This window comes from Arvicola amphibius, chromosome 1 (assembly GCF_903992535.2).
Source record: "Arvicola amphibius chromosome 1, mArvAmp1.2, whole genome shotgun sequence".
NCBI lineage: Eukaryota > Metazoa > Chordata > Mammalia > Rodentia > Cricetidae > Arvicola > Arvicola amphibius.
Window position 1 is genome coordinate 101,751,339 of NC_052047.1, and position 11,282 is coordinate 101,762,620.

An 11,282-nucleotide genomic window follows, 5' to 3' on the forward strand; every position below is an offset into this window, starting at 1 on the left:
GTGGTGCAAGCCTTTAATCCCTACTCTATAGAGGGTTATAAAATGGGAGGAGACAGCTCTCAGTCTCAGTCTCATTCTAAGACTCCCAGAGGTAGGATGGCAGTGTAGGACTGAGGTCGAGGTAAGGCCAATGGCTGACTGCTTTGCTTTTCAGGTCTTTAGGATGAACCCCAATTTCTCTCTCTCAGTTTTTTTTTTATTAAATGTGCTTCAAGACCCTTTCTCACCTGTTCCTTTCCTATTCTTTTCCTTCTTTCCTTCCTCTTTCTCCTCTTCCCATTCACCTCCACTTCCTCTTCCCAGAATACTTTACTAAGGACATTGCAAAGACGCAGGGAGTGCTGCCTGCATCTGAGACTCTTTTATTAAGATGAGGTGTGCCCTGTTATGGATGACTATCTACATTGCTCACTTTATTGATGTGAAGCTTACTTCTACCTAAAAATATCTCCACAGAAACATCCAGTATTTGACCTAACATCTGGGTAGCACGAGCCAGCCAGTGTGATACATGAAGCTCACTGGCACACATCCACCCTTGTCAAGTTGATTCTCAGATGTAGCTCCTTAAGACATGCTTAATCTCCAAATCAAGGATATTATGTAGCGACATGTTCACCTAACAGGACACAACCATCCTGCAACAGCTAGTGCTAATCCTCAACTTGACAGAACCTAGAATCACCGGGAGAAGGGCTTCTGTGCATGCCTGCAGGGGAGGATCTTGACTTACTTGACATCGCCATTCTCGGCAGGGCAGCTGAACAATAGAGAAAGGGAGCTAAGCAGCAGCTTGTGCACATCCTGTTCCTGATGGTAGCAGCAAAACAAATCCTTTTTTCCCTAAGTTGCTTTTGTCAGAGCGTTTTATCGTAGCTACAGCAAAAGAAACCAAGTTTCTAAGTCCACCAGAAACCGGTGAGCTCCTTTCCTAGAAAAGGATACGATGTCCTTCATGTTTCAGAGCATTAGTAATGCCAAGGGAAGTTAAAAAGACTTAAATGCGGTGATCCACAGCCAGTACAACTTTTCAAATAGATTTGATTTTTAAGTACATGCATGTGCACAGATGTGTGGGTTCCTAAGAGGCCAGAAGATGGTGTCAGACTCCCCAGAGCTGGAATTTTAGAGAGTTGTGTACACCGATGTGGATCCTCTGGAAGAACAGCGAGCACTTTTAACCAATGGACTATCTCCCCAGAACTTATTTCCTCATTAATTTTAGTGTGTCTCTGTTTGTGTGCGTGGGTGCTCATATGAACTGCACAGTACCTGTTTCCTTTTTCCTTTCCCTCTCTTCCCTCTCTTTTTCTTTCTTCATTCTCTCTCTTTCTTCTTTCCTCTCTCGCTCTCTCTCTCTCTCTCTCTCTCTCTCTCTCTCTCTCTCTCTCTCTCTCTCTCTCTCTCTCTTCCCCTCCCTCATCTCTCTCTCTCACTGGGCTCTGGGGATCCAAACTCAGGTCCTCATTATTGTGAGGCAAATTTTTACTAAGGGAGTCATCTCGCTCACCCCTTCCTCCTTTTGGGTCTAGGCTAGCCTTAGGCTATGTAGGCAAGGATGACTTGTCCTGAACTACACCATGACACACAGCCTAATCTTTTCCTAGGTCGCCAGCCAGTCAGATTGAACTAGGGCACACCCTAGTGCTCTCCTTTAACCGTATTTCCTGTGTTCCAAAAGGTCACCTTCAAAGTTCTTAGGGTGAAGATTCCGAGATGAACTGGAGAGATGCATGCACCCTGTATATCAGAAGACAAAGTGGAAGCGTGACTTAGTGGGGTTGGCAGAACAGTCAGAGAGGTGTAGCAAGATGGGCAGGACTTGGTTTGCATGTGATCAAATGTCACCAGGAAGTTCTGAGCAAGAACAATATGTTTGACTTAGGATTTTTAAGTGCTTTGTAATGGTTTTCCATGTAGAGAGCAGGGTCCTAAGAGAAGGCTCAAGGGCTGAGGAGGTGGCTCAGTGGGGAAGAGTGCTTGCTTACTATGCTAGCATGACAGACTGCTTTTGAGTGCACAGTCCCCATGTAACAGCTGCCCGCGTGTGGTGGTGAGTGCCTGTAACCCAGCACTGAGAGGCAGGGGACTCCTGGGAGCTCGCTGGCTAGTCATTCAGCCCATCAGGTCCTGGGAGCTCACTGGCTAGTCAGCCCAGCAGAAATGACAAGCTTCCGATTCAGCAAGAGACCACACTTCAAGGGAAGAAGTCAAAGAGTGATAGAACAGGACACCCAATGTCTCTGATCTTTGCACACAAGTTTACAAGTGTGTGCACCCCCACACCTACACATTCATATATCACACACACACGGACACACAAACACACACATTCTTGAAGGTTCCTACAAGACAAGGGGCTGGGCTAAGATCAGAAGGCTGGAGAGAGAGAGGATGGATTCTGGGGTCTTCAGAAAGAAAAACTTAGGGATCTGTAAAAGGGACAGATGCCAGGTTAACTGGAAGTTGGATAAAATAACTCTAAAACAGAGTCCCTGTCACAAGGACTTGGAAGACAGAGACTCCATGTCTTGACTTGATTTTCCTTAGATCACTGTGTGATGAATGCACATTTGTGAATGACTTTAACCAGGGCTCGCTCTCTCTCTCTCTCTCTCTCTCTCTCTCTCTCTCTCTCTCTCTCTCTCTCTCTCTCTCTCTCTCTCTCTCTCTCTCTCTCTCTCTGTGTGTGTGTGTGTGTGGGCAGCTGTGAGAGTTTTCTGGATAAACCGGTTGAGGTCCTGGTGCTGTGTGGAGCCCAAGGGCCCACACGAAGGGGTCAGGGCTCTAGTAGCATCGCCACTGGAGTATGTAAATGGGAATGCTCCATCTCTGGAGGGTTGCAGATGAACGTTCTGACCCAGAGAATTATTAGAGTTGCGGGAAGTCTCACTTTGGTTTGAATGAGGGTCTGTGGTGTCCTAGTAGACTGGGAGAAGGGGGTTTTCTGGACACTCCCCACTTCCTGTGGCATCTGAGACAGTATATTTTCCTTTTATTGTTTAATAATTTCAGATACACATACAGTTTTGATGGAATCCGCACCCCATTCTACTCCCACCCCTCCCTTTCTTCCTGTACCCAGCATGCCCCTCCCCCAACTTCAGTTCTGGTTTTCATTCTGTCTTCGTCTATGCCCCCTTCTCAGCCTCCCTCTTCCTCTCCATTCCCTCCCTTTACTCACTATCCACTCTCTTCTCATTTGGAAGAATTTTCTCCAGATGTCACTGCTCTTGTCTGTGATCCTGCTGTGTTAAAGCAGCTGCTCTCAAACCATGGGCTGGGACCCTCAAACAACCCTTTCACAGGGGCTGCTGGAGTTAATGGGAAAACACAGATATTTACATTATGATTCATAACAGTAGAAAACTACAGTTATGAAGTAGTAATGGAAATATTTTTATGGGGGTCACCACTACATAAGGAACTGTATTAGAAGGTCACAGCTTTAGAATGGTTGAGAAGCACAGTGTTAAAGGCAGTTACCATAGTCTTTTTGAACTTGAAGGTGCTGCCCCCTGGTGGGAAGAGCAAAAAAAAAAAAAAAGCCTGCTCTCTGCTTGGTAACCTGGCAGATTTTAAGCCTCAATTCTTAGCTGAGAATGAGAAACAATTAACCTGGTCCTGCGGTCTTCTCTCTCATCTTCCCATTTCCCCATCTTCCCATTTTTCCTCCATCCCTCCCTCCCTCCCTCCCTCCCTCCCTCCCTCCCTCCCTCCCTCCCTCCCTCCCCCCTCCCTCCCTCCTCCCTCCCTCCCTCCTTTCCTCCCTCCCTCCCTCTCTCCTTCCCTCCTTTCCTCACTCTACTTTTTTCTTCTTAAAAATTAATGACATTTTGTTCTCATTGAAAAATTAGCACACCTCTTTTAGCTTATTATATTTTATTTCATTATGGTTTGTTGTTCCCTCCTAGAAACCGGTTCTCTTCTAATGGGAGACAGAAAGAGAGTGGGTTTGGATGGAGTGGAGGTGGGAGGAACTGTGAGGAGCCAAGGGAGGAGAAACTGTAACCAGAATAAACTGTATGAAAAAAGAATCTATTTTTGATAAAAGAGGGAAAAAGGGAAAAGAAGAAAAAAGCAGCATACAGAGGAGCAGATTTCCTGAAGGTTGTTTCGTGCTAAGTTTCGGCTGATTCCCTGCCCCGCTCGGCTCTCTCCTTACCTGTTTGTAGTCTTTTATTCAGCCATAGAAATAAAACCGTGAAATTTCTAGGAAAATGAGAAAAAAAAGAGCTAGAAAAGCTATTAAGTGAGGTAACCCAGACTCTTAAAGACAAATATTTAATGTTCTCTCCGTGCACCTGTTTTCTGACAGCAGATTTGTGGGCCAAGTTAGGCTGATCCACAAATATGCGTATTTATATTCTGGAAAATTACCATGTAAGAGTGGTGTTGGGGGCCTGCAGAGGGCTCAGTGGTTAGAAGCACTGGCTGCTGTTCCAGAGGACCTGGATTCAATTCCCAGCACCCACATGGTGGCTCACAGTGGTCTGTACCACAGCTCTATGGGACCCAAGATTCTCTACACGCAGGCAAACCACCAACGCCCATGAGAACAGGACTATTCTAGGAGAGTAAGAGAACAGAACAGACGTGTGTGTGTGTGTGTGTGTGTGTGTGTGTGTGAGTGTGCTGTGCACGGTGTTCACGTGTGTGATGTATGTGATGTGTGTGAGTGTTGTAGTTTGTGTGCTGTGTAGGCTGTGTAGAGTACTTTGGAGAATATGAGACCCCATTTTAAAAACAGCACCGCAGCTGGGAGTAAGAATGCTTGCTTGCTGTATAAATAGGGACCTGAGTTAAACTCTCAGCATTGTTGGGCGTGGTAGCATATGACTTTAATCCCAACACTCAGGAGGCAGAAGCAGGCAGATACCCGAGTTCGAGGCCAGCCTGGGTTACAGAGTGAGTTCCAGGACTTCAGGGCTACACAGAAAAACTGTCTAGAAAATGGAAAGAAAAAGAAAAACAAAATAAAAACAATTCCCAGGATTCATGTAAAAAGTTAGGTCTCTAAGCCCAGTGCTGGGAGTGTGGATGGGGAGGCAGGAAGACTGCCAGTCTGCTGCCCGCCACCCTTGCTGGTGCTGTCTGCTGCCTGCCACCCTTGCTGGTGCTGTCTGCTGCTCGCCACCCTTGCTGGTGCCATCTGCTGCCTGCCACCCTTGCTGGTGCTGTCTGCTGCCCGCCACCCTTGCTGGTGCTGTCTGCTGCCCGCCACCCTTGCTGGTACCATCTGCTGCCCGCCATCCTTGCTGGTACCATCTGCTGCCTGCCACCCTTGCTGGTGCTGTCTGCTGCCCGCCACCCTTGCTGGTGCCGTCTGCTGCCCGCCACCCTTGCTGGTACCATCTGCTGCCCGCCACCCTTGCTGGTACCATCTGCTGCCCGCCACCCTTGCTGGTACCATCTGCTGCCTGCCACCCTTGCTGGCTGCCCGTCTGCTGCCTGCCACCCTTGCTGGTGCTGGTCTAGCTCCAGGCTCAGTGAGAAGCCCTGCTTCAAAGGAGCAAGGCAGAGAATGATAGAGGTGGATGTCCAACAGCCTCCTCTAGTTCCTGCATACACATGTGCATGCACACCACACGTGCACACACACATGCAACCATAGCACAAGACAAAAGCTGTTCGGGATGTCGGCAGACACATAGACATGCATTTATGAGCAGCAGCTAGACAGCGGCCTATGGGAGATGATACTTCGATCTGAGGGTTATGAAGGCTTGGAATAGACTTGAATATTCTCCAGCGAAATCTGTTTATTGTAAAAACAAACTGGACACACATCCCCTTTCTGGTTGGGTCTTGATGTCCCTTAGTCTCTACTGGAGGACTGGGTGTGCAAGGTCCTACCTCCAGAGTGGACACCGTTTCTGGGGGCGAACTGGGTTCCTACTGCAGGCTCAGCAAGAACATAGCTGGGTTGGAGAGGCCTCAGGGTCCCAGGGCAGAGAAATTCCCTGAGGCTGTGTTGAAGTCACAGACTGAACATCAACCTAAAGTTATGGTTTTCAGCTTTGAATGAATGAAAGAAAATCGGGCTGGGACTCACTAGGACAACTGGCCTTTAGAGACATGCATACGGGTGGTAAAGGGAGCCCTTGTCCAGGTGTTTTTCACCTGGAACATCTGCCTGAGTTTAATGGATTGCTCCTGAGGACCTTGTTACCCATTGATATCCTATCTGGACTAATACAGGGCAACTAGGAATTGATCATGTGGTGAGTTCCAGAAAACATGTAGAAGTTCCTGAGAAGGGTGTTCCGGGGGTTCAACATGGGAAGACCCTGGAAGAGTGCCTTTGGAGAAGGGCCATGGGGAAGTGTTTGGGAGATTATAACACAGAAGAGGGCTTAGTAGTTGTTCATAGGTTCAGCAAAGGGTGCCCCTCAAGTGCATACAGATTATGACCCAAATCTGGGGGTTCAGAGTCTTTCTGGGAGGATGTGATGGGGAGGAATTGAGTCTGAAAGCATCCTTGTAAGGTGGCCATGTGGGACTGTTCCTGGTGGAAACAATTTCGTCAGGGACCATTCTGAGATCTGGGGTCTTGGTGTCCTTTGGGCATATTGATGGAGTGAGACACTGGTTACAGGGCAGTGAGGGCAAGTCTGGAGAGTTTCACCATGATGGGAAGGGGAGAGTTTCAGGGGTGACTTTTAGATGCCAGGGGACCCTTTACCAGGCAGGTCATTTAAGGGAGATCTTGAACACGGTGGCTGGAAATTTAGTATTCATCTGTGGAGTCTGGAGAGAACAAAGGGGTGTGGTTAGCTGAGGGTGGCCCACACTCCTGACACCCTCCCTGTCCAGTGCTGATAGATTGGTGCAGCTTTAGTTCCTCATCAGAGATTTGCTTTGCAGTGAATGGCAAGCAATGCAGAGACCCTGCAGATGGTCAGGGTGCAGAGACCAGACATCAGAGTCACAGCAGCGGTGGTTGTCTACACAGGACCTATGCAACATCAAGACATTTGACATTCCAGAATAGATGGAAGAGGGCCTCATGCAGCCCCGCCCCTAAGTTGAGGAGCCTTACATAGAACAAGTTTATTTTTCAGGAAAGTATTCTCTGTTAGGATACCTACACGACAGTGGATAGTTCTATGCTCAGGCAGACTTGGCCAGCATTGACTCAGTGGACTCAATGGGCTATGAAAAGATGTTATGAGGTTGAAAGGAGGATGTGGTGGAGGGCTCTGGGAGGCATTGGAGGGGAACTGGGGGAGTGGATATGAAGACACATTGTATACACGTACAAATAAGGGTGTAGTCATGGAGGGTGAGTACAGTTGGAGTATTCTTGGAAGAATTTTGGGGTGTGGTATGTAGACATCTTGTGAAGACTTTTTGGGGGAATGGTTTGGAGGGGTTGAGGAAATATATCAAGGGGAATGACCCAAGGCCCCTTAAGAGTCCATGGAGATTTGGGGAGAACTTTGTGTGTGTGTATCTTGGCAATGTTTAGGTGTGTCTGTGTGCTTTCTCCCACCTGAGGATGTCAGATGGACAGGCTGCAGCTCCCTGGAATGTGGGTTGACAGGACTAAAAGACAGTGTTGTTTTAGGGTTTGTTATGAGAGAAGTATATTTAAGGGACTAGAATTAGGGTCTCTCAGAAGGATAGTCACGGATACTTTAGGGTAGTTTCCTGTCAGGGATGTTTGGAGAAGACACTGGGAGCATGAGGGGTTGGAGCTGGGAGGGCAGGGGTTGAGGCTCAGTTGGAGGTTGGAGGCCAGTGATGTAATGAGAGCATGCGTCATCTGGGTGGGCCTTAGAGCTTGGGATAGATCTGGAAGGCAACAGGACTGAGTTTGCTTGGCAAGAAATCTTTACTTCCTAAGCTCTTTCCATCTTGACCCTGTTAATAACATTTTCGGTATACGACCTGAGGTCCCCTTTCTTCATATTGCTCCCGCAGGACCCAGCAGGACTGGAAAGCATGCAGCGATGCCAGAATGGAGCCTCCAATCCACACTGAGAGGTTCCTGTTGGGCTGTGCCATCACCACCACGTGATCCTCAGGTGGCAGAGAGTGCAGGAGCTCTGCCCTGAAGCGCCCCTCCAGGCCAGTGAAGAGTGAGGAGCCTCCACACAGGAGCACATTCTGAGCCACATGGGACCGTAGCTCCTGAGGCACCTTGATGAGGCTCTGTTCAGCCATGGCTGGTAGGCCCACGGGCGACAGTCCTGGGATCTCCGGGGGATGGAACAGGAGCTCCGGGCACTGGAATAGCTCCTTTCCCAGAGTGACGGTCCGTCCATCCGGCAGCTTCAGGGTCTGCTTGCACTCCTGATCCAGACGAGCCTGCTCCTTTTGGAAATCTGAGGCTAAATAACAGTACTGATGTTTGATGTTCTCCACCAAGTCCAGGTCCTCCTGTCGCAATGGGAAGCCAGAACCCAGAAGCATCTCTGCTAGGAAGGCTGTAAGATGGGTGCCGGCCAGGTCCAAGCGTTGGATGGCATGGGGTAGGTTGTATCCCTGAACAACCGGCACTGTATAGCTGACTCCATGGCCCGTGTCCACAACAAGTCCGTTAACACGCCCGTGTGCATAGACTGACAGTACAGACTGAGACGCCACATAGACGGCTGGGGAATGCAGAGACTCAAAGGCCACTTCTACTAGCTTCTCACGATTGGTGACAGGGCTGAAAGGTGGGTCTGAGAACAGTAGCGGGTGGTCCTCGGTGGCCACTCTGAGATCATGCTCCAGGATGTGTCGCCAGATTAGTTCGGCGGCTTCCCAGTCCACCACAATGCCGTTGCGGATAGGTTTCACCAACCTCAGCTCTGGGCGGGAGCGGGCTGCTTCCCCAATAAAAGTTTCCAGCTCTGACCGGCCCTTGGTAGCCTGTTTCTTGGGCTGGCAACCCAGGATGGTGGCCACGGTGTAGGTGGGTTGGGAATGTCCTGCAAAGCCCACCTTACAGGTGCCTGAACCCATGTCAATAACCACAGCACCTGTCTTTGGTGGGAGTCTGACACCAACCATGTTGAGGGAATCTTGCTGTAGACTCTTGTTCACCAAGAGTGTGTTGGTGTTCAGGGCAAGAGGCCTAGAAGTCTCTGCAGAGGGCTGGGGCATTGGGTGTCCACTGACATTCATGGCTGTAGGTGGCCTGATGAGGTTGTTTGATGACAAGGTGAACCTCCTCTCTTTGGGGTGCCCATAGAAAAGACTAATCAAGGCCCAGGGTGGCCAGAAAGAGAGAGAGGGCAGAAATGTGGTGGCCTGTGACATCACTATGTCTGCCCTTACTTCACAATGCAGGGTTGTAGTGGGTTGAGATGGGTTGGGGGAAGGCACAGGGACCCTCTTGTATGAACTTTACCTGGGAGAAATGTCTGTTTATCAGAGATAGAGTGAGAAGAAGAGATTGTACTCATCTAGTTGGTCAAGCAGTGGTTTAACTGGGGCTGCTTACAGGAGTGTGGATGTGGGGGTGTTGTTTACAGGCACATGGATAAGGGTTATACCTAAAGGGTAAAAATGTCTTCATCTGGCAAATTCTGATGCAGAAGCTTCCTATATTTAAGGATACCTGCTTGTGTAGATGTGTCTATCTGAAACCCAGAGTGATCAAGATTACTGTCTGACTTTCTTTTTTTCCCTTCCCAGTTTGAATGTAATTTGTCCACATAATCTCATACAGAGTGGCACATTTAGGAGGTGTGGCTTTGTTGGAGAAAGTATGTCACTGTGGATGTGGGTTTTGATGTTTCCTATGCTCAGGAAACTGCCCAGTGTGTCAGTTGACTTCCTGTTGCCTGCAAGCCAACAGGAAGTTAGCATCATGTCTGCCTGCATGCTGCCATGTTTCCCATCACGATGATAATGGACTGAACCTCTGAAACTGTAAGCAGGCCACCCCAATGAAATGTTTTCCTTATAAGAGTTGCTGTGGTCAAGCCTGGAGTAGGGGAATCTCCCAGGGATCTATGGGGAGAATCCCAGCTTAGACTTATAGCAATAGCAGATACATAGCCTGAACTGGTCATCTCCTGTGACCAGATTGGTGCCTGACCCAATCGTCATCAGAGAGGCATCATCCAGCAACTGATGGAGTCAGATGTAGTGATCCACAGCGAAACATTAGATAGAGTTCAGGAATCCTGCGGAGGAGGAGAAAGGAGTGTAGGAGTCAGAGGGGTCAAGGCTCACACAATCAACTAACATGGGCTCATAGGGGCTTGCAGAGTTTGAACTGACAGCCAGGGAGCCTGCATGAGACTGACCTTGGCATTCTGCACATAAGTTACAGTGATGTAGTTCAGTCCTCTTGTGGGACTCCTAACGATGGGAACAGGAACTGTCTCCATCTCTTTTACTGGCTTTTGGGACCCTACTCCACATACTGGGTCACCTTGCCCAGCCTCGACACATGGGAAGGTGCTTAGTCTTACTGCAGCTTGAAGATACGCCACACTTTATTGATACCCATAGGAGATGTGTCCTTCCCTGGATGGAGATGGAAGAGGAGGGGATGGGGGTGGAAGAGCGGATGGGGGAAAGGGACTGGGAGGAGAGAATGGGGACAGCCTGTGACTGGGGTGTAAAATAAATAGATTAATGAATAAAAAATTTGAAGAAAGTTCAAATAGAAGAGACTGGAAGTGAAACTGACGTGGGAACTGCGGTGTTTGAATGAAGATGTCTCCGTAGCCTTACATGGATGGCACTATTAGGAGGTGCTGCCTTGCTGGAGAAAGTGTGTCGGGGAGAATGCTCAAACCAGGCCTATTGGCTCTGTCTCTTTCTGCTCTCTGTGGATCAAGATGTAAGAACTCTCAGCTCCTTCTTCAGCACAAGGTCTGCCTGCATACTGCCTTGCTTTCTGCCATGATAATAGTGGACTGAGCCTCTGAACCAGTCCCAATTAAATGCTTTCCTTTATAAGAAAAAAGGAGAGTTGCTGTGGTCAACAATTAATAACTCATTACTTTCTCCTGAAGGAATGGGTCCTCACAGATACTTCCTCTGTTCCAAGCTTGTGCAAGTCTGCATAGCTGCTGTATGTTCGTGGTTACAGTGGTGATATCAGCTGGATGGCAGGTATGATACTCTTCTCTTTCCCAGCCTTTGTTTTCTGGGCTCTCTTTTTCAGCATTCCCCGGACCTTCTGGTGGGGATAGGGGCCATTGTCCTGTTTAGGGCTGGGCACTCTCCAGTTCCTTAGTCTTTGCACTCTGAGCTGGTACGAGTCACTGCATTCACTTTTACCTTGTACACAAAGGAGCTCCTGTGCCTTGGGCTGAGAGCTGCACTCCTCC

The 11,282-nt window shown here is 48.8% G+C and overlaps 1 protein-coding gene across 1 annotated transcript; it reads right to left on the reverse strand.

Moving 5' to 3' along the window:
- Positions 1-7,869: 7,869 nt before the first annotated feature.
- Positions 7,870-9,117, reverse strand: Actl9 (actin like 9). Its single transcript, XM_038318417.1, has one exon. It carries the CDS (start codon positions 9,115-9,117, stop codon positions 7,870-7,872), a length of 1,248 nt encoding a protein of 415 aa, XP_038174345.1.
- Positions 9,118-11,282: the final 2,165 nt, after the last annotated feature.